This window comes from Aquarana catesbeiana, linkage group LG04, assembly GCF_042186555.1.
Source record: "Aquarana catesbeiana isolate 2022-GZ linkage group LG04, ASM4218655v1, whole genome shotgun sequence".
Lineage (NCBI taxonomy): Eukaryota > Metazoa > Chordata > Amphibia > Anura > Ranidae > Aquarana > Aquarana catesbeiana.
The window spans coordinates 626,481,129-626,504,219 of NC_133327.1; the positions used below are offsets into that span (position 1 = coordinate 626,481,129).

At 41.6% G+C, this 23,091-nt stretch overlaps 1 protein-coding gene across 1 annotated transcript in view; it reads left to right on the forward strand.

Moving 5' to 3' along the window:
• Positions 1–23,091, forward strand: part of HHIPL2 (HHIP like 2) — a 106,631-nt gene that overhangs the window by 77,352 nt on the left and 6,188 nt on the right. Inside the window, exon 8 of the mRNA XM_073628973.1 lies at positions 18,133–18,215. Within this exon, the coding sequence (XP_073485074.1) occupies positions 18,133–18,215 (83 nt within the window). The remainder of the gene's footprint in view (positions 1–18,132; positions 18,216–23,091) is intronic.

A 23,091-nucleotide genomic window follows, 5' to 3' on the forward strand; every position in this document is an offset into this window, starting at 1 on the left:
AAGAAAGGGTTCCCCTGTATGGATTTTCCCGGCACTTGCACAAAATTTGTATACAGTAGCAGAGTACGGACTCATATAAAGAATAAAAAAGTATATTTATTAAGGAAAAAATTCATTTTCTAAAAACAGTGTGGATATCATACATAGCAAAAACATATTACATAATAGACATGGTTCATATAAATCAGTCAACAATGATAACGTATACAGAATAAAAATCTCTCTTCAAATCCGACGCGTTTCGGGGTACATAGTATATCGGTCCTTCTTCAGGGTCATAATTGAAAAGAGGGATTCATCTGAGTTAATTGAAAAAAAAATATGATAAATCAATTAATTGTTATGTAGAATTATCAGTGGAAATCCGTTTAGAGGTTAAATGATCAGTTGATCACTTACCTGAAAATGTTATCAATGGTTACTCTGGGGAACAGTTTAAAAACCACATAAGAAAAGCGAGGCGTATTGCGGGGGATAGTATGCAAGTATATAGATGTAGATACAAGTGCTGCTCCTTCAGTATTGTGAATTCAAGTAGAAGTTAATATACCACAAGTCTCCACAAGGAGGCACAAGGAGGCACAAGGTTTCACCTATTCCTGCCCCCCACGGACGCGTGCAAGCCAGAGCGATATATGACCATCAGGAGTAGTAACCAAAAGAGGAACGGTCTCTTGTGTCACAGGACCGGAACTAGGCAGGGTGCCATCAGCCAGGAGAACTTCCAATCTATTGTTCTTGGGAATTAGGGCCAGACCGAGCTTTACTGCTAAGTCCAAGTCCAAGAAACAACTGCATGCCCCGGAGTCGACTATGGCCTGAAGCTGAACCCCCTTGTCGGCCAACTATAGCGTGATGGAAAGGATAAGGAGAGAAGTGGAAGTTCCGGACATCTGGAAGTACACTGGAGAGTTCTTGGGCACCTTGCTAGGCCTTATGGGGCAGTTGCTCAGGAAATGTCCCTTTCGGCCACAATAGAGACAGAGATTGGCTTGACGCCGACGCTGTTTTTCCTCAGGAGTCAGTGCGGATCGCACCAAACCAACGGGCTTAGCGCCGATCTCTGGTACCAGCACTTTGGGAGTCTGAGAACGTTCAGCCTGGCACTCCCGAAGGCGTCTATCCAACTGGATGGATAGTTGAATGAGCCCCTCAAGGGTAGCAGGGATGCCGACCCTGGCCAACTCATCCTTAAGGGATTCAGAAAGCCCCAGGCGAAACTGGTATTTCAACGCAGCCTCATTCCAGTCTGTATCGGCAGACCACCGGCGGAAGTCCACAGTATAGTCTTCCACCGGGCGCCGTTTCTGTTGAAGAGAATGCAGAGCGGCCTCAGCGGTGGCTGTACGCTGGGGGTCTTCATACAATTGCAACAAGGCCGCAAAGAACATTTCCACTGAACTAGTAGCTGGGTCCTTCTGTTCCCATAACCTGTGGGCCCATGCCTGGGGTTCGTTGGTCAGCAGGGACATAAGAAATCAACTTTGACAGTCTCAGTGGAAAAGGTACGGGGTTGCAGAGCCAGATATAACAAGCAGGCATTCTTGAAGGATCTGAATTTCTGCCGGTCTCCAGAGAAACATTCAGGGGTAGGTACCCGCGGTTCTGGGGGCAAAGTCAGTACTGAAGAGGCCGTAGCAGGGAGATTGGTGGAGGAAGAACCAGGATCCAAAAAGGCAGATGGTAGCATAAAATGTTGGAGTTTTCCTTCTAATTGAAGGTATCCTTCCTGAAGGACTTGGACCAATCGTGTAAGGGTAGCGGCCTGTTGGTATAAAGTCTCTATATTGGGGACGCACCTCCGCCGGCCTCAGTCATGTCTGGATTATACTGTCAGAGTCCTGGATGTGAGGCCGGATTGCAGAGGGGGCGCCCCTTGCGGCTAAGTGCAGCGTAACCCTGGGAGTGAGACAGGGAGTACGGTGCCTAAAGGTGCACGGGTTGCCAGAGCGCTGTTGCTGAGTAGCAGATAGCAGGGAGCTGCTGGGGTGTGCTGGTAAGGTTGAAGGGCAACCGTGCAAGGAGGGATTCCAGGTATGGAGCCGTGGAGCAACCAGGAGCGGAGTCAGAGCCAGGCCAATGGTCATTCAGCACAGGAATCAGTCCAAGGTGAGGTACAGCAGGATAATCAGGAACAGAGAAGGTAGCCGAGCCGGGGGTCAAACACAGGAGGATGATCAAGGTACAGATGCGGAGCCGAAGAATAGTCAGGTCCAAGCCGGGGTCAATGCAGGCGGAATACTGGAGCAGTCAGGCAAGCCGAGTAGTAACAGGAAGCAGATATCACAACAGGAACAAGGAATACAGGAAGCTGATGATAATTCAGCAACCAGCATGCACCAGCAGCAGGCTTAAATAGGCAGAAGGGCACCACCATGAGGAATTCTGGCAGAATTACCCGTCCTACGGTTATCACCCTGACACATACACACTATACCCATTTCTTTTGTGGTCATATTTATGGATGAATTCCCCAAAGCATGTAGTGCAAGGGCCTGCCTGAATACTTTCAAATGGTACTGTTTAAAGTTTTTGTATACTATTATTTTCTTGATAGGTAATAGCAGAATGTCCAAATGTGCTCAAATGTGTACAGTGTGTATTTATATCTTTGTATTATGACACTTCTTACCTGTCCAGTGGGCTGCAATAGTGTAACTAAGGAGGGGCTGTTCAAAGTAATACCCATTATTTAGGCGTTCATCTCTCAATGAAGTGTTGAGGGTTACCTGTCCAAGAGTTCCCCCCCCTATAATGTTAGAAATGGCCCATGAGAGGGGGGGGGGGATCTGATAGGTGTACCTTATACTTTGGTCTTGGCAAAGAATGTTTGTGTCTAATCTGCTTTCCACGTTTATGTGCTAAAAGACAGTTTCCTTCCACGCCACAGGAATGGCAGACTGTGGCCTCCCACTTTGCCCAGCGGTGGGACTTTCCTAACTGCGGAGGGGCAATTGATGGGAAACACGTCCACATCGTCCCACCACCCAACTCGGGGTCGTACTATTACAACTACAAGGGGTTCAATAGTATTGTAATGTTGGCGATGGTGTCGGCTACTTACGAGTTCCTGTATGTGGACGTGGGGAAGAATGGCCGGATGTCGGATGGTGGAGTCATCGCCCAGACGGAGTTCTACAGGCGTCGCCAGAATGGCAGCTTGGACTTGCCACCTCCAGAAGACAATGTGGAAGGACTCCCATTCGTCTTCCTTGCGGATGAAGCATTTGCGCTGGGGGACCATCTTATGCGGCCATTCCCGATGAGGACCCTCACCCCGGACCAGAGGGTTTTTAATTACCGGCTGGCCAGAGCCAGAAGAGTGGTGGAGAACACGTTTGGAATCATGGCCAGCCGGTTCCGCCTATTTCTTACACCCATACACATGGCGGAGTACAAACTGAATCATATTATCCTGGTGTGCTGTGTTCTACACAACTTTTTACGACAACATTCTGCCAACTATGCTGGCTCAGTTGGGCCTGAGGCTGGAATTCAAAATGAACCAACCCTGACGGCGCTTGAAAGTGGCCGTCCTGGCTTGCCCCCCTGAGTGCCCAAGATGTCCAGCTAAGATACCTTGAATTATTTGCGGGTAGGGGGGCTATCAATATGCCAAACAATGTCTAAAACCTTTTTCAAATAAAAAAAAGAAGAAAATTCTTTTGTGACATTTACTGCTTGTGTTTGTTTTAGCTGATCCTGAGAGAAATATGTTGAGTCCTGAAAATGGCGTGATTGTGTAACATTACAAACCAGTGTTGGGTTTTATTTACTAAAGGCAAAGACACTTTGCACTACAAGTGCACTTGAAACTGCACTTGTAGTGCAAAGTGGCTTTGCCCTTAGGAAATAACACCCATTGTCACTGAAAACAGCAATTAGAGCACCACAAAAGTGTTGTAGTGTTGAGACAATAATCCACACAATCTTGATTAACAATCTTTTTAATACCAGCACAATCACATGTGCATTTGTAAAAGGTTTTTAAAACAAACCAACATGTTTGATGTATAACAATTTTTGGGGTCACATTAGAAAAAGTAGAAATGTCCATTTGAGATAAAACAGGCATGTTTCAATCCAACTAGAAAGACACAAAGTTCACATTTGGTAGAACTTGAAGGCAATATCAGACATGAGTATTTACAAACTGTGTTTGATATTGCGTTCAGATGGGGTGAAGTCACCCCAGGAAAAGCCAAATTTTGAAGATGCACACAAATAGCTGAATGTCAACATGTGCGACCTGCCATCATGGGGGATCAAGGGACGTGTTTTGGGGGGGCAACCCCTTCCTCACAGCTACTTTATTATTGAGGAAGGGGTTGCACCCCCAAAAAGCGTCTATTGATCTCCCGTGATGGCAGATAGCACATGTTGACACACGGTGTGCCTCTTCAAAATTTGGCTTTTCGACAATTTGACAAAAGAAGGTAAAAAAATTGTAGCACACGAAAAAACAAAGGGATTTGGAGGGCTTTTAAACTCTCCCTAAAACATCAATGATGTTCTTATTTTCTTGAAGAACATCATTGATCTTTTTCTTGATGTTTTCCAAGTCCCTATTACACCCCATGATCTCCCCGATCAGGATCTGGGCACTTTCAGAGGTGAAAGGATCTGGATCTTCAACATCACGATCACCTAAAAAGATAGAAACCAAAAAAAAACATGTATTATAAATATGCGGGCATCCATCTCTTACCTGAGCCTGTGGTCGCAGACACTCACCTGTTGTGGTGACAATTTCCACCATGTCTTCTTCCTCCTGCTCTGCTTGGCTTTGGGGGATTTCTCCTTCTTCCAGAGGTGGGGGGTCTGTGGTCTCCTCGGATGAGGGGTGTCCTCCGAGTCTTTTATCCCTTATGTAGAAAAAAAATGGTATACTTAGCACACAGATATTTGATGTCAGAACTATAAATATGAAACATTGCTTGGAAATGGGGTACAGTTTTTTTTGTGGGCAGAGTTCCAAGATGAAGCATTTTTCTTGTCCTTTGTCAAGCTTCAATACTTTACCTGTTTTGTAAAAGCTTCACAGATAGAGACCCCCCTATAGTATACACTGGAGCACCTGTGTGGGCCACTAATAAAAAGATTGTTCTTGTGTCCCACACTAGTGCTCCAGATGTGTAAACTGCTGCTGAGTGTCCTCTCCTTACACAGAATCTAGTTTGCATTTCATTCTAGTTACAAACCCATCTACACAACCAAATATTTGTCAGACAAGTAGGCCCTAAAAAATGTGGGGAAATGCATATGGCCAAAAGAATGGTGTTTTCTAGGCCGAACGAACAATGTTTGATACGAACGAACAATGTGGCCCATGAACATGAAAGTTGACATTTTAAACTGGATAACAGTTAATAAAAGCACATGGAGCCGCACGAACGTAATAAACATAAAAAGAATCGGAACACAGCACAACTACTTACTTTTTTGCAGCACTCTCCAGATCTTTCGGTACTGCTCATGCTCTCTTAATTTGAGGTCCGAACACCGCTTCCTGATCTGATCTTTCGATCGTCGTACCCCAAAATTCCGGTGCAAACTTTTGACCACTTTCGCCATGATCTTGGCCTTTCTGATATTGGGGTTGGGGTAAGGTTCATACTTCCCGTCATAGTCGGCCCTCTTCAGGATGTCGACCATCTCCAACATCTCCCCAAAGGACATATTTGATGCCTTAAATCGTCTCTTCCGGGATCGGGACGTTTCAGGCTCCGGGCTTTCCTCCTCCTCCCCCTTGTTGCTATAATTAGCATGCACCTGCTGTGTCTCCGCCATGTGCTCTTCCCCCACTGTGCCGAACGAGAAAGGGCGGGGAATAGACTAGAAAGAACGTCAGGGGCGGGTGGAGTTACACGCATGCGCAGTGTCTATAAAGCGTAACACCCGTGCGTAGTACGTACGATCTGTGAGCGGAGGAAGGAGTATTGGAGGCGCCGATCGTGAAAACGAAGGTAAGATCTAAACTTGGGCCTATACTGCTTCTAGATTGAGGCCTATATTGTAAATATATTAGGAGAGTTTTGCCTAACATTAGGGTTTGTCTTGTGTTGTGTCTTGCAGATAAAATGGATGGCTTCAATGACCACAATTTCCTCCCCCTGTTCATAGACAAATACAGGGAGCTGCCCTGTCTGTGACAGGTGAGACATCCCCATTACAACAGTAAACAAAAGAGGCAGGCAGCGCTGGAGAAACTGCTGGAGTTGGTGAAGCCGGTGGTCCCCACAGCAACCATCCCTTATTCAAAAACCAAAATTGGTGGCCTGAGGAGCACATATCTTAGGGAGCGCAAGAAAGTCACGGATTCCCAGAGATCAGGAGCAGCAGCAGATGACATTTATGTCCCCAGTCTGTGGTACTATGAGAGACTTCGTTTTCTGTCAGACCAGACTGAAGTCAGGGAATCCCTCTCCACTCTTACTTCCACTCTTCCTTCCACCCTATCTTCCACCTCAGCTGAGGCTTCCGATGTCCAACCTGTGACTTCCAGGCAGGAAGAAGTGGAGGAGCCCAGATGGAGTCAGGTATAGCATTGTTCTACAGATTTCTGGTCAATAAATAAATGATGTTTACTAGATGTTATTATTGATCACTAATTGCTGATTTCATAAAGTGTTTTACATATCAATAGACAGTAGTGGGCACCAAAAAGTCGGACAAGAAAGAAAAATGCTGGGCTCAGAATGATAGTCTGTTATATTTGTTAACATTCAATTTGCAACAGTCATGAGATGAAAATTGTGTGTGATTGATGAATAAAAAAATAAAATTATGTCCCTTTTTCATACACAGGAAGACCTCAGCCAGGAGGAGGTTGTGGAATGTGGCACACCGGAGGAGGCGGGGGTAAGTGGCAGCCAGGAAGAGTCAGGGATTAGTGTCAGCCAGGAGGAGGCGGGGCTAAGTGGCAGCCAGGAGAAGCCTGGGACCAGTCGCAGCCTGACAGAATCGCAGGTTCCTCCCCTCCGCCTTCCATATAAAAGACTGAGGAAGGCGACTCACATGCAGGATTCAGCGCTCATGCTCATTCAGGAGGCTTCTGCGTCCCTCAGAGCCTTACCCACTCCTGAAGAGGCCTTTGCCTGCATGGCTGCCACAAAACTGCAGGGCATGCAGGAGGGTCAACGCAAGCTATGTGAGGATCTTCTGTATAAAGTTCTAAGTAAGGGGGTGAGTGGTGAACTAACACCCAATACCCACCTGAGTGAGTTGGCCCCTCCTCCTCCTCCTGCTGCCACAACTCCACCACCAGAGCCACAGTGTGGAAGGAAGACCAGAGAGTGATGACCCTGGGTTCAGTCTGGTCTGGCAAAATATGCAGTCTCTTGTATGACCACAGCCTGGGGACACAGATGTCACCTGCTGCTTTCCGGATCTCTGGGACTTCTGGACCAGACTGCACTCCCTTAGATATGGACTCCTCAGGCCACCAATTTTGCTTTAAATTAATTGATGTGTGCCCTGGGGGCCAAAGGCTTCGCCAATTTCTGCTGTTTCTCTAGCGTTGCCTCCCTCTTTGTTTAGTTGTGAGCCCTTAATAAAGGGATTTTTGGTTAAATTATACTCGCCTATGTGTGTTTTCCTTCAAAAAGGACAGTTTGTTGGTGAGTAGGCAGGTACATTTCAAAAATACATTGTGAAATTAACAAGGGACACCAACACCAAACAATCTCATTGAGATTAAATAATACAAGATATCAATGGTGTTGTGGTAACTTGACACACAAAACACACACAAAAATATTATGGAGTAAAACACCAAAAAAACAAAAAAAAAAAACATCAGCCTTGGAAAAAATACAAACACAAAAAAAAAATTAAAAAAATGCCTTGACCAAAAAAAAAAAAAAAATTTAAAAACCAACAAAAAAAAATTTAAAAACCAACAAAAAAAAATTTGGGAAGATGTGACAAATCTAAATATATTGAAGGAATCACAATAAATAATAAAGAAAGAAGTTTGTGAGAAGTCTGTGTGAATATGAGCAGCAAAACTACTTCATTCTTCTCACATTATAAAGAAGAAGAGAGTGCGCTGTATTAAACTATTTGAAACATTGCAGCTTGACGAAAGTGCTGTATCCATTCCGAACACTAATTTTACCAGACCGAGCTGTTCCGTCTCGGAAATTCTTCTGAGCATGCGTGGCACTTTGTGCGTCGGAACTGGTCACACACGGGCGGAATTGACGCGATCGGATTTTGTTGTCGGAAAATTTTATAGCCTGCTCTCAAACTTTGTGTGTCGGAAAATCCGATGGAAAATTTCCGATGGAGCCCACACACGGTCAAAATGTCCAACACGCTCCGATCTAACATTTTTCATCGGAAAATCCGACCGTGTGTACGGGGCATAAATCCATATTGGAGTTAAATGGCTGGTTTGGCCTTATATTAAACAAAACTGTAAATAACATAAAACATAAAACAGTCAGAACAATCCAGATCAAAGAATGGTTGCAGATCTTTGCTGATACCATCTTCCACAACTTTGGAGTTTGTGGTACCATTAATCTAGGTTCTGTCCCCAGCCGCCAAACACTGCCTTGAGGACTATGTTTTCAAAGCAAGATTCATGTTGCCTCCACATTTACCAAAAAGCCAGTAAACAAACCCAGCAGTGGGTAGCATATATTTTTTAGGGCAGTCACAGCCAAAGTACCTATCATTCAACATCATGTCCCTCACTGTCACCCACAGTCAGTATAGAAGGGTGCATGGCCAACAGCTTCTATCTTTGAAGGTGTGAATGCTTTTTTCTCAACAAAAGTGGAGTTACTCTTTAACAGAATGTTGTTGTACACTAATCAGCCATAACATTATGACCTTTGACGGTGAATAACATTCATTATCCTATTACAATGGCAAGTGAAAGGGGGTGGGATATATTAGGCAGCAAGTAAACATGTTGTCTCTGAAGTTGATGTGTTGAAAGCAGAAAAGATGGGCAGGCATAATTATTTGAGTGACTTTGACAAGGGCCAAATTGTAATAGTTAGACAACTGGGTCAGAACATCTCCAAAACTGCAGTTCTTGGACATTCCTGGTTTGCAATGGTCAGGACTGACCAAAGTGGTCCAAGGAAGGAAAACCAGCCAACCGAAAACAGGGTCATGGGCAGCCAAGGTTCAAAGATGCACGTAGGGAGCGAAGGCTGGTCTGTGTAGTCCGATCCAATAGAAGAATCCAATAGAATTAATGCTGGTTCCGATAGAAAGGTGTCAGAATACACAGTGCATTACAGTTTGTTGCATATAGAACTGCTTAGCTGCAGACCGGTCAGGCAGGGTGCCCATGCTGACCCGTGTCCACAGCCAAATGTGCCTACAATGGGTACGTGAACATCAGAACTGTACCATGGAGCAATCTAAGAAGGTGGCCTCTTCCGATGAATCAAGTTTTCTTTTACATCATGTAGATGGCTGGGAGTGTGCATTGCTTACCTGGGGAAGAGATAGCACCAGGATGCACTATGGGAAGAAGGTAAGCCCGCAGATGTAGATACCACAGCATACCTTTAGAGATCTAGTGGAGACCCCGTCTCTATGTGTGAGGGCTGTTTGGTTGGCAAAAGGGGACTTTATATGAGGTGGGTGCTCATTATGTTATGGCTGATCATTGTTTGTGATTACCTTTAGGGGTAAGAAAAAATATTTTGCCTTGATAAAATGTAAACAAAACTAAACACTTTATAGGTGTGTTCTGGATCAGCTAAGGATTCTGAGGGCTTAATGAGCAATCATGATTATTCTTACTCAAGAGTCTAAACATTTATGTTTAACCAGTTGAAGACATTGGGCATACTACATCCCCCAGAAAACTTCATCCAAGTGTTTTCTTTCTGCCCTGCTGGGCTTGGCTTCCACTCTTGCATCTGCCAGCAAATATCAACCGTAAAAATGATAGTACAGTGTCACTGTGTAAATACATCCTCTGTAGAAGCTGCTACTATCATCTGTCACAGTGGTTATAAACATTGTTAGGATGTGAGATAGAGAGATACAAAGTAACATTTGTATTTAATGTGTTTCACTCGTCTGCAGATCAAAGGAATGAGCCCTCAGTCAGTATAGAGCGTTGCGTGTCTAACATCTGTGCCGTATAAAACCAAACTAAAGAACTAGCCAGCGCACCTTAAACACTCAGAGCAATGTATCAAAACTGGAGCAGACAGTATCTGGAGCAGGGGCGGATCCAGAGTCAAGTCTCGGGAGGGGCACTGCCAGAAAATAAATTTTTTTGCGGGCAATTTATCAGGGAAATGGCTGGTGTTGGCGCTTCAACCATCACGGCACCATGGTTATTATGGTGTCAGGATGATTGAAGCGCATTATTTCCATTCTTACATTGTAATATACAATGAAATAGTTAAACTCACCATAACGCAGAATCAGTGGGAGTCACTTTCCACGTCGCCTGCCACCAAATGCGGATTGTCACTTGCCACACGCTGCAAATTGTCACGACACCTGCTACACGTTGCGGATTGTCACTTGCCACTTCCTCAGAGCCGCCCGCACTGTCATCCTCAGAGCCGCCCGCACTGTCATCTCCAGAGCCGCCCGCACTGTCATCCTCAGAGCCGCCCGCACTGTCATCCCCAGAGCCGCCCGCACTGTCACCCTCATTCTCGGAGGGGGCAATTGCCCCGTTGCCCCCCCCCTGGATCCGCCCCTGATCTGGAGCAGCGGTGCATGGCAACCAATCAGCTTCTATCTTCAAATAGGGCCCTTTCACGCTGATCAGTTTTTGATGCACTTTTAAGGGCTTAAAAAAAAAACTGAAGAAAATTGCATGAAGATGTATCCCTTTAAGTCCTCTGGAATTCTTCATGCAGCAGGTGCGCTGTGCTTTGAAAAGTCCTGCATGCTGCATTTTTTTGGTGCAGTTTTTCAAAAGTCAATGGGAAGGTATCAAAAGCGCATCATGCCCTGTACACACGATAGGATTTTCCGATGGAAAATGTGTGATAGGACCTTGTTGTCGGAAATTCCGACCATGTGTAGGCCCCATCACACATTTTCCATAGGAATTTCCGACACAAAGTTTGAGAGCTTGCTATAAAATTTTTCCGACAACAAAATCCATTGTCAGAAATTCCGATCGTGTGTGCACAAATCCGACGCACAAAGTGCCACGCATGCTCAGAATAAATTAAGAGACAAAAAACTATTGGCTACTTCCCCATTTATATTCCCGACGTACGTGTTTTACGTCACCGCGTTCAGAATGATGGGATTTTCCGACAACTTTGTGCGACCGTGTGTATGCAAGACAAGTTTGAGCCAACATCCGTCGGAAAAAATCCAGGGATTTTGTTGTCGGAATGTCCGATGTTTGTATAGGGCATTAGTGTGAAAGGGCCCTTAAGCTGAACAAAAGCGCATCAGTTTGAAAGAGCCCTTAAGCTTTGAAAATAAAAGATAGAAGCTGTTGGCCATGCACCCTTCTATACTGACTGTGGGTGACTGTGAGGGACAGGATGTTGAATGTTAGGTACTTTGGCTATGGCTGCCAAAGTGACTGGCTTTTTGGTAAATGTGGAGGCAACATGAATCTTGCTTTGAAAAGCTAGTTATTGCTTTCTGAGGCACACTGGAAAGTCTTTAGCTGCCTTAAAAGTTTGTATTAGGGTTATAGAGTACTGGACAGAGTAGTCAGTTGGAAATTTAAGGTTAAGAGTTAAAGGGGTTGTATTCTATGCATTAAGGTGAAAAACCTCCTGTGATGCAGCAGCCCCCAGAGCCCCCCTTTTACTTACCCGAACCCGGTCTTTCCAGCGATAGGGACGAGCACTCCCACTCCAGCCGGTGTCTCAGGTCCTGATTGGATAGATTGATAGCAGCGGGAGCCTTTGGCTCCCGCTGCTGTCAATCAAATCCAATGATGTGTGAGCCGGGGCTGAGTTCCGCTGTCTGTTTAATGGATGCAGCAGCAGGACACAGGAGCGTGCCCACACAAGTGCCTCGAGGGAGAGCGGCTCACCAACAGGGCACTTGAGAAGAGGAGGTGCCAGGAGCGCCGCTGAGGGACCCCAGAAGAGGAGGATCGGGGCCACTCTGTGCAAAACCAACTGCACAGGGAAGGTAAGTATGCCATGTTTGTTTATTTTTATTTTTAAAAGAACCTTTACATATCCTTTAATTCCTTGTACTGCTGCCCCTTTCCCTCTAAAAGCTTTCATCCACAGCACTGGTATTTTGTAGAGTACTGACTAAGCTAAGCTATCATGTTACTGGTCCTTGATTTTGGCATACTGTATGAAAGGATCAACGATAGCAGTTTCACAGTTAACACTGTCAGGTGCCACAGAGAGAGGTCACTAGGGGTCCCCATCAAAATTTTGCTATGCGGCTTCATGAACTGTAGTTACACCACTTCTGACAAAGAAGCCCAAAGTAGCACTTTTAGTCTGTTGAGCTGGCTTATGTTGACCACAAACTTTTTGATAGATAGCTATAGATAGGTAATAATGGCAATACTGGTGGCCCTTAGAGGAGATGGTCCCTGTTAAGACCTTAGTCAGAATGGGACTCACAGTGCATGACACATGATGGGCATTATATGACTACCTGCTCCCCACCCGGATCTGCATCTGGCAGAGGAAAGTCTTTCTGCACCAACTTCGTTGGTGGCCTTGAGAGGTCATGTGACCAAAATGCTGAGAGCCGCAAAAGAAACTGATGCTGGAAAATTTATAAAAGTATGTTCCAAGCAACCATGTCCTTTAGAAGCACCCATGTTTCACTATGCCCATCAACCACTGTTACACCATGGCACATAGTTCGTGGCACACTTTATTTAGCTTACAGTTGTTCCAGTGACAGATAGATAGATAGATAGATAGATAGATAGATAGATAGATAGATAGATAGATAGATAGATAGATAGATAGATAAATAGAAGCTTCTGAATTGAGAGACGGGCAGAGAGACGGTGCCTTGTGGATGTTGGTGCCCTTTTAGGGTTTCTGTATGAATAATTTTGAATTACAGTTTAGGCTCAACACAGCTCAGTGATTACAAAGCACAATCTAACCCATCCCACCTGTTCCTTGTATATTAAAGCAGTGTAAATATCCAGTACATCCATTTTTTTTTTTAAATCAAAAAGGTGTTTATTGAACAAATTTCCATACATAGCTTCCATTGTACATACATCGTGCAACAACATACCATTATTTACTATTACATTCCAATCATCCTGAAATATTTCAATGCTCTATTACTTTATGGTCACTAACCATCAATAAAACCTCATGGGCCCCCCCCGAGACATTGCAATAGTCTTGACATTACCAGCTCCCTAGGACTCAATCCAGGGGTGTCTAACCATGGTGCCCAGATCCTCTCGAATCTATTGGGGCTGCCTCTGTGTTGGTAAATGTGCTTTTCCATAATCAAAGTGTTGCCCATATGAGTAATCCATGATCTCACTGAAGGTGGAGAGGTCGATTTCCAGCCAAGCAGTATAAGCTTGCGTGCCTGGAACAGTGCCCTAGTGAGTGCTATTCTAGTCATCTCTTCCGGGACCTTATCCTCTAGGACTCCTAGGATGCAGTGAATTGGGTCAAGGGGAATGGTGGTCTGGAACACTCGGTTGAGTGTTTCCATGACCTCACTCCAATACCTATGGAGCTTCGGACATCTCCACAGTAGGTGGATGAGGTCCCCCTGGTGCCGCTCGCATCTGCCACATAAAGGATCAGTCCTCCTACCCATCTTGTATAGTTTAAGTGGGGTGTAATGCACTCTAAGTATTATATATAGTTGGGATACCTTCTGGGCCACGTTGAGAGAGCATATATTAATAGACTGTAAGATTTCTTCCCATTGCTCTCCCGTAATTGGGCCTACATCTTGCTCCCATAGGGATGGTGCCCTGGTCGGGTGTGCCTTCAAGAGTTGCATCAGTAGCATTTGATAGCAATATGAAATGAAACCTTTAGTTTCTGTGCTGGACTGTATCAGATGAAAGATAGGGGTGTTGGACAATGTCCAGGGAGTAGCACTACCTTGTGTGTCCACCGCATGTTTGAGTTGGATATATGAATAATACATGTTATTTGGGAGGTTGTATTTATTTTGTAGCTCTGAGAACGTCAGCAGCCTGCCATTGCTAAATATGTGTGATAAAAGGATAACACCAAATGAGCGCCATCTGGGGCCCTGTTGCAGCTTTGCTAGCTCTACGTATGAAAGATTCCCCCATATTGGGCTGTATTCTGTGAAGCCTGTTACCTCCTGCAGCTGTCTTCCCTTGTTCCAGACTTTCTGTATTAAAGTAAGAGTGGGCGTTAGTTTATTGGATTTGTGAAACAGTTGTGCCTCAAGGCCTAGCGGGATTGTTTCCGCTCCTGTCCCAATCAGCATTAACTGCGCCGATGAGCCAGGAGGGTCCCGGTTCATGGAGCCCACCAACTGCTGCAACTGAGCTGCTATGTAGTACAACCAAGGGTTGGGTACTGCCAGCCCTCCGCTGTCCTTAGGGTTTTGCAGCTGTTCCAGCTTAATTCTTGGTGTGCCTGAATTCCACAGCAATTTGCATCCAGTACATCCATAATGGAATATAAGTGCCCGCTGGACCATATCTGTCCTATTTCTGCTTTCTGATATTTTCCACTTGTTGAGAAATGTACACATGTTCTCCATTGGAGGTACTTATTACAGCCATAACTGTCTGCTTCCTTTGAAGGGTCCATTATCCTGCATACTTACTTCCTTTCTGTGTCCATGTTTTCAATTAACAGTCAAGGCTGTACACACCACTTTTATGTAAATACAGCAGGGATTATGAAGATGGGGGGCAGGGTTGGTTTTAGATGATATGGGGCCCTGGGCAGTCATATTGGAGCCACGTTAGCTGAATACGGCAGGATTTCCAACATGACCCAGTTCAAAACGTGCTGAATGTTCCACTCCCATTCATCTTTCTACCCTTATTTTTTTTTTTATAATGTGACCATATTGCAAGAAATTGTATTTGAACAAAAATCTTCTGCATTTATTGTGTTTTGCGCATTTTATTTAAAGTAAAGCCTCCCTTGTGCAGACATCTAAAAGCCCTGAGACTGCTGCTCGGTGCTGACATCTTGGGCATGATGTCAGCAGCCCCAACCTTCTCAGAACTATCATACAAGTGACAATCTATAGTAATTCCCCACGCCAATGCTGATAGCTGTTATCTAACCTAATTAGGTGCCGGTGAAATTGTTCTACTTTAGAAGGTTTAGAAAGAAGGGTGCAAATGATGGAGAGATTTCTAGAGCCTGGACAAATCAGTCAATTATAAGAAAAGCATACACTAGTGCTAAACAGACTCACATGGAAATCATTTAGAAGGAGAAGAAACAACAATATAAAAAGAAAAAAGTGAGTAGGGATCTCCAGTCTACCATCTTCTTTACCCATTATAGCCTAGAATTTGAGAAAATAAAACAAACTGTTTTCAGGTATTTACCATTTTTAAATGGTGACAAGGGTATGAAGCAGGTATTATGTACAGGGAGTCATTTTGTAGCTAGGAGAGCACCTACCATTATAAATATGTTATCTTCTAGTTTATTCGTTCTAAAATCAATCCAGTCACATGGTTGAGCAAGACAAGCATGTACAAATTAGCTCATGGTCGTTGTTTGAGTTGTGTCAACCTTGATGATCCACACTCGGTTAGGTCATATAACAATGGTAACCTTATATGTCCAGGTATGTGGTGTATATCATTTCTTGCATAACTTATAAGCAATTTACAGGTAGAACAAGACGTCTGTGTGACCGGCTTAGAGACCATCTTTCTAACATCAGAACTAACAAAAAAAATAATGTAGTAAGACATTTTGTAGATTGCCATATTCAGGATTTGCTGTTCTTTGGAGTACAAAAAATAGAGTGGATCATGCCACCAGAGGAGCTGATAGCTTATCTCTCTTGAGCAAAAGGGAAGTTTATTGGATATTTAAAATGAATGCTAGGATCCCCAGGGGATTCATTTTGAGTAGTATGTGACACACTTTTATGAATAAAATATCCTTCCCCCCAATCCCCCTCCTCAGGTTCCTATATCTTAATTTGTTCCTTCCACAGTTTTCCCACAGTTTCCCCCATTCCATTCATTGTATATCTCTTTTATTGAACATAGAAAACACACTCTTTAGCTCTTTCTCTTAAAGTCCTTGTCCACTGTTTTCAGGAATGGAACATATGGATTCTTTGGTTTTTAAAATTAAAAGTTTTTTATGTCTTAACAGGTTTATAAATATTCTTGACAGTTAGATAATAAAAAGTTTTGATAGATTTTTTTTTATGGATATATTTTTGATGTATTTATGGTTATGCACATGATATGTAATTTGGATAAACTAATGCAGTGTTTCTCAACCTTCTTTCAGTCAAGGGACCCTTTAAAATTATGGATAGTCTTGAGGCACCCCATTCTAAAATGTAGAAAAAACTATTCTAATAGCTTTATATAATGCAGCAACATCCACACACAGGACACCCAACGTTAGAGGTGATTTATTCTCCTGAAATACATTTTTGCACACTGGTACTGACTAAAATTCCAATGTTTGACTTCTCCCTCAACTTATCTCCATCAGTCAGCTAATGTGACCCCAGTGCTGAGGGAGAGGGGCAGAGGAGGGTCAAACCAGGATGCCGTGGAGGCAACAGATGTTATTAACTGATGTCACTGATTGTTATGATGCCAGTGTCTAGAAAGGCTTTGTGTAACTAAAAGGCAGGCTTGATCCACCTGCTGGCTGTCGGAAACCATGAATCAGACTGAGACAGAAGTACAGTTAAATCACACTTGTTTAATAATAATAAAAAAGTAAACAGAGTAAACTTAGTCAAAACATAGTTAAGGAACCGGAATGGATAGTCAGACAAGCCAAAACGTCAGGGAGCCAGAGAACAACGTAGCAGTACAGCAAGCAGGATCTGGAGCCAGAAGGAATGCCAGCCAAGCAAGTCTTTAACAGGAACACAGGAGAGCGCCTCTAGAGATGTGACCAAGGCGGAGGCAGAGAACATCTGGACTGGACGGCTTAAGTAGGAAGAAGTGACGTGCAGGATATCAACAGGTGAATCACTGTGGAGAGATAGGAGCTGGCAATTAGCCAACAGCTGAGTGGCCAGCTCAGAGAAGAAAGAGCTGAGCCCAGCCCTGACACTGGCTTGTATACAATTTTTGATACCTTTTTAGGCATTTTGTCAAGGCACCCTGGTTGAAAAGGTCTGAACCAATGTATGGACTTACATATATTTGTAATTTTTTTTCATATGGCTAAATACATCACTTTAGACAGGCTAAACCACACTGTGCTTCTTCCATAAAGAAATATTTTGTTCTTAACCGATTCAACCCAATATGTGTATATATGGAATTCTCTGTCTGATTTCCCCCATCTTCATATCTAAGCTTATTTAAGTGAAACATGTAGGAAGTGCATGCTGGGGTGAGGACTTTTTTTTGGCTGTGACGTCATCAGAGTGCTGTTGAGTGTCTGTTTCATTGCTGCTGTAAGGATGCAGTTTTTCGTGAGGTGGAGAGATGGAGGACAGTTAAGAAACTTCTTCGGGTCCTTAAAATTGTGGGGGCCCTGGGAAATGGTCTACGTCACTAGGCTCTCTGTCACTCAAGTAACAAGCAGAAATCTCTGATTTCTATGTATACTTTGTTTGGTGAATCTTTTAAGGGCCCATTCACATTTGTGAATGTATTCCCACTATATAGACAGTCCAAAATCCAGGTTATCCCTATGGGCATAGTTCATGCCATTACAGTACAGTGCACTGCAATGAAAAAACGTACAGCAAGCTTCAATTTTTTACACTGTAAATGTGCAAAAACAAGTGCAGATGCATGTAACCATGCTGAAATGCAATACAGAGCAGCACACATAAAAGTCCAAAGAAGAAGGAAGTGGCCCCAAAGAAAATGTAAGTAGACAAATGCTTAGAAAAAATGCACTCTGTATGGCCCTGAATTGACCTGGTCAATTTATTAAGTCAATTATTCATTTCTTGTGCATTTGGCAACATGAGCTCCAAATAGAGCCATTTTTGCTGGGAACAAGCCCACTTTCTACCTGTATAATTCTATTTTCTTTTCAGGAGAGCGCCCCCTGGGAAGTGTAACTATAATCCTACTCCAATAAGGACCAGAAGCAAAGTCACCCCATTTGTTCCACGTGAACGTAAGTAGATATAAATACCCATTTCTGTTATCCATATAGCCTATTTTCAATAGCTGGTCAATCCACTTTTATTAAAACGGTAATAAACTTTTTAAAAATAGGCCCCCTGCAGGTTTATGCATCACTCAATAGCATATTATGACAAACATCCCTTTCAAAGGGAGCCCTCCAGCACTGAGCTGTCACTGAGCACTTATGCCGCGTACACACGGTCGGACTTTTCGTCTACAAAAGTCCAACGGACGCTGACGGACTAAAGCTGGCTGGTAATCCGATCGTGTGTGGGCTTCTCCGGACTTTCAACGGACTTTTTTAGCCTCAAATCCGACGGACTTTAGATTTGAAACATGCTTCAAATCTTTACGTCGTAAGTACGACGGACCCCGAAATCCGCTCGTCTGTGTGCTAGTCCGACGGACAAAAACCCATGCTAGGGCAGCTATTGGCTACTGGCTATGAACTTCCTTATTTTAGTCCGGTGTACGTCATCACGTACGAATCCGTCGGACTTTTGTGTGGTCGTGTGTAGGCAAGTCCGTTCGTAAGAAAGTCTGCCGCAAGTCCGCCGAAGGTACGTCGGAAGTCTGTCGGACAGGCTGTCGGACTTTTGTAGACGAAAAGTCCGACCGTGTGTACGCGGCATTACATTTTTGCCAAGTCTTCATTTAGTGTGCATGCTCTCTGTCTATTTAAATGGCGAGTGTAAAAATGTGGAGAGGGTGTAAAAACCTTCTCCTCTCAGACACGTGTTATGTCAACAGTGTCTTAGGCGTTTTGTTCAAAAGTTCAGTAGCCAGGCTGTCTTAAAACAAAGTGTGAGTTTATTTGGTCACACTTGGCAACAACTTGAAAATATACAAAGTTAAATTCTTCTTACAGCTTGATGTAGTAAAACAAAAATAATAAGAACAAAAACTTGTATCAAGAATGTTCAAGAGATGTCTCAGCTCCGTTTGTTCTTTTCTATGTCAGAGAGATGTCCACTCTAGCAGCTGTTTGTGAGGTAGGCTGTATTTAGGCCTAATGTAAACAATATGTCATCTTCAATGTAAGAATGCGTGTGTCCTTCTTCTTTATGTGTGTGAAAAAGTAGCGAAGTCCTTCTGTGTGTGAGTATAGGACATGTGTTGTGTTGTGTCGTGTAGTGAAGTGTAGTGAAGTGTGTGGTGCGTGTGTCGTGCGTCCTGAAGTGAAGTGTCACTCTGTTTTTATACTATTTCAAATCAACTAGTCAGCAGACTAAAGCCATAGCCATATACGGCTAGAACTAAATATGAAATGATCATATTCGTGATTATTCTAAATATTCTCTTTGCCAACAGCTGACACGTCTCTTAAACCTCTTTGATTGTCAGTAACACACAACAGATTCTTATAAAAAACTCAAGGTGAATGACCTTTCCAAATGGCCAAATTCTTGTAATGGATATCTTTTAAACTACAGAAATGCAATTCTGTACCAAACCTTACAAATGCATATTAAACTATAATTGGATACATATATAAATATATACTACTTCACACAAACTCAATCTAACTAACTAATTAAATAACTATATCAAATAACTAACTATATTATGGATAATATGTTTTTACCTTTAAAAAGATCTTTACAATAAAGTTTATGACAGATATACTGAGTATATTCTTATCTGTGAAACTACTGACCTACTGACCTTTTAGTCATTAACTTTGCACATGAAGAACAACTGTTACAAAAATGACATGCACACAACCTAGCTATTTCAAGATTTGTCTTATGCTGAGCTGAGTGAGCTTTTTCAAAGTCAAAGCATAAAAGGGAACCCAGACTGCATACTTACAGATCTTGATTATAAAGCCGAATTAATATAATTATTCTACAATCCCCCCTGAATATAATTTATTATATTAACTAAATCACGCACACTCCATTTGTGGCCCTTTCATACACATTCTGAATCAGTTGCTCCAGATGTACCACAGCCAATCATAGGATCAGATAAGCCAGAAGTAATTTTCCGACTAAAAATACCTGTCATAATTTTTTCACCTTTTTTCATTTCTTCCTTAATCAATTTATAAAATCGTTTCATTCTAACCATAATACAGATTTGAAATAAAATACATAATATCATGATAATAAATATAATAACTATAGGATGCAATAATATATTTCCGGGAGCAGTTGTCACTGAGGTATTTCCTCAAACTGAAACATTCCTGCTGATTACATCCTACCCATTTAGTTCTTATTTTTACCAATTATTTTTATTATTTATTACCAATTCTTTAGAAACAAAAAGTATAATTCCAATGTACCTTAAAAATAACAAAATAATCTTTCCAATTGATATCCCAATTGACATCTGTTTGCATCCCTGGTACCTTCAGATCTATAATTCTTAACCATAACTTTAGCTACTGGAATAAATTACTAAACATACTCATTAGAAGTAGAAATCTCATTCAAGACATCATTTCTATTTAAATTTAGCAAAGGCCTAGCCATAATTTGTGAACAAACTTCTGAAATACCTGTACCTGTTGTTTGCAAAGTTTGCAACCACACTTCTTTCTATACAACAGATTATATAAAAATAATGGAGTATGCTGATCTCAAAAGACATCCTGTCATTAACTCAAAAAGTTAACAAACCTAATGTTTAAAAAAATAATAAAGTTTTTAAACTAAGACTATAACAGGTAAATAAGTCACCCAATCTTTACCTTATTCTTGAATCATCTTACCCTATTTAGACTTTATAATACTATTCATACGTTCTACAATACCTGAGTATTTAAGATGATAAGAAACAAAAACTTTACTAAATACCTAAAATTGCATACATATGCTGCAAAATTTTAAATCATAATCTGATTCCATGGTTTGAAAGCCAACCCCAATGGAATATGACATAAGTTCACAACAACTTAGCTTTTGTTAAAAATATTATTTTTTCTAGAATAACCTCAATTAATTTATCAAAAAGAAACATTAACTAAAAAAAAACAAATCCTAATATCCTCCTTTAGTAGGTGGAAAAAAACTAATATAATCAATCTATATAGATTTGCCAAATCCCTCAATACTTTGTAGTATCAGGTTACTCTTTCCTATTGGATTGTTCAAATAAAACATTATTCAGAAGTTTGATGACAAAGTGTTCTAAAATGAGTAGTTCAGAATTTCTTTCATTAGCTTAAACAAAAAAAAATCAATCAGTCAGTCAGTCAGTCAGGTACCTGGATATGCAAAAAGAAATATTTTCATTTAAAAATAACTCTATTCATTATTGTTGAAATCAATTATTTTTTACCATACATATTATCTTCATCAGTCTGTACTGATTCTAAGACAAAATGTCATAGTCCCCCTTTTTATCCTGTGACTAATATTAAATCTTGTAAAAGAATAATCTTACCAGATTATTGTATTTTTTCCTTTACACTGACAATTTAGGTTGGGCTTTCCCAAATATTCTATTTCTGAAAGAAATTTGATCATGTTGAAATTTCTTTTCAGAACCAACCATCCCTCTCATACAGTATGATTGAATGAACCACACATGCCTGACACTCTGACTGCTAAACAAACACATGGCAGTCTTAAGATCAGCTTTCAATGCAGACACTTACAGAAAGCTTAATATTGTCATTCCATTGTGCCAATATTTGGATCCATCTATAGAAGCACAAGAAATTCTTTCCCAATAAATGTCCACCAAAAGTTGAAAAAGTGACTTTTTCATGATTAATTTACACAACTGCGGTTCTATCCCTCACATTGCATCTATTTAATCCCCATGTATTTTTATATACCACTACAACTGATCTTTTTAACATCCAATTGCCACTAGACAAAGCTGTGTTTGTTGACACCTTCTGTTTTCTTTGTAATAACACCTTTAGTGTAACATAAGATGTTTTCAAAATGGTGCAAAACCCACAATGTCTCAGATCTGTAGCATTGGACAATGTTCCCTTAACACATTTTTTTTATAAATACCAATGAAATTGTCTCATCATCCACATACACTTGAATATAAAATGGCTGAGAGAGATCTCTATATTAATCAAAAAATTCTAAATTAATAAGGGCTTTCTTTAGATCTTCAAATTATTGTATATAAGTTCTCTCTTGTAATTAAAAATATTTACCCTACAGTAAGCCTATATAATTCATTAAAATTTACTCAGACAAATACTTTGTCTAGAAAAATCTCAATGAACTCTTGATAAAAGTTATTAGGACCCAAAAAATCTTATTTTTTTAAAAACAATTACTTTAATAAGTAATAATACCTTTTTAAAAATGTATTTTTTCTCATCCATGAACCCTCTTCCAGATATTTGGAAGACTTTGATCCACAGAAGTGAAAACTGTCATGACATGATGACTAGTCTGTGTAACTTGATCTGCATTTCTCTGTTGGTAATAGGCTCCTCGTATGTCACAAACTCTTCAGAGAATGATCTGTTACAGTCAATCTTAGCTATCATGCTTTGTATACAACACACTGTACAATTCGGTAACAATCTAGTTTTTCGTTTTTAAAATGTTTAACCTTTTTAACACTTTTTAAACATATTTTGTTTGTACATCTGCCAAAAATCATGTACACTATGTTATATGACTTTTCTGATTATAGTAATGACAAAAAAATTGTTTAGAGGAAAATCTCGTGAAACTCACAGATTGGGTCCTGCCCAAAAACTGCGATAGGCCTTTTCCCCGAGAAAACTCCTCCATCAATCAAAGTCCTTACTTTTACCAGAAATACTAATTTACAAAGACTATTAACAATTGCTATTTTTACAATTTTTTTAGATTGAACAAAACTTTCATATTTTTATATTTTCTCTGGGTAGTCTTAAGTAAATTAGAACAATCTAC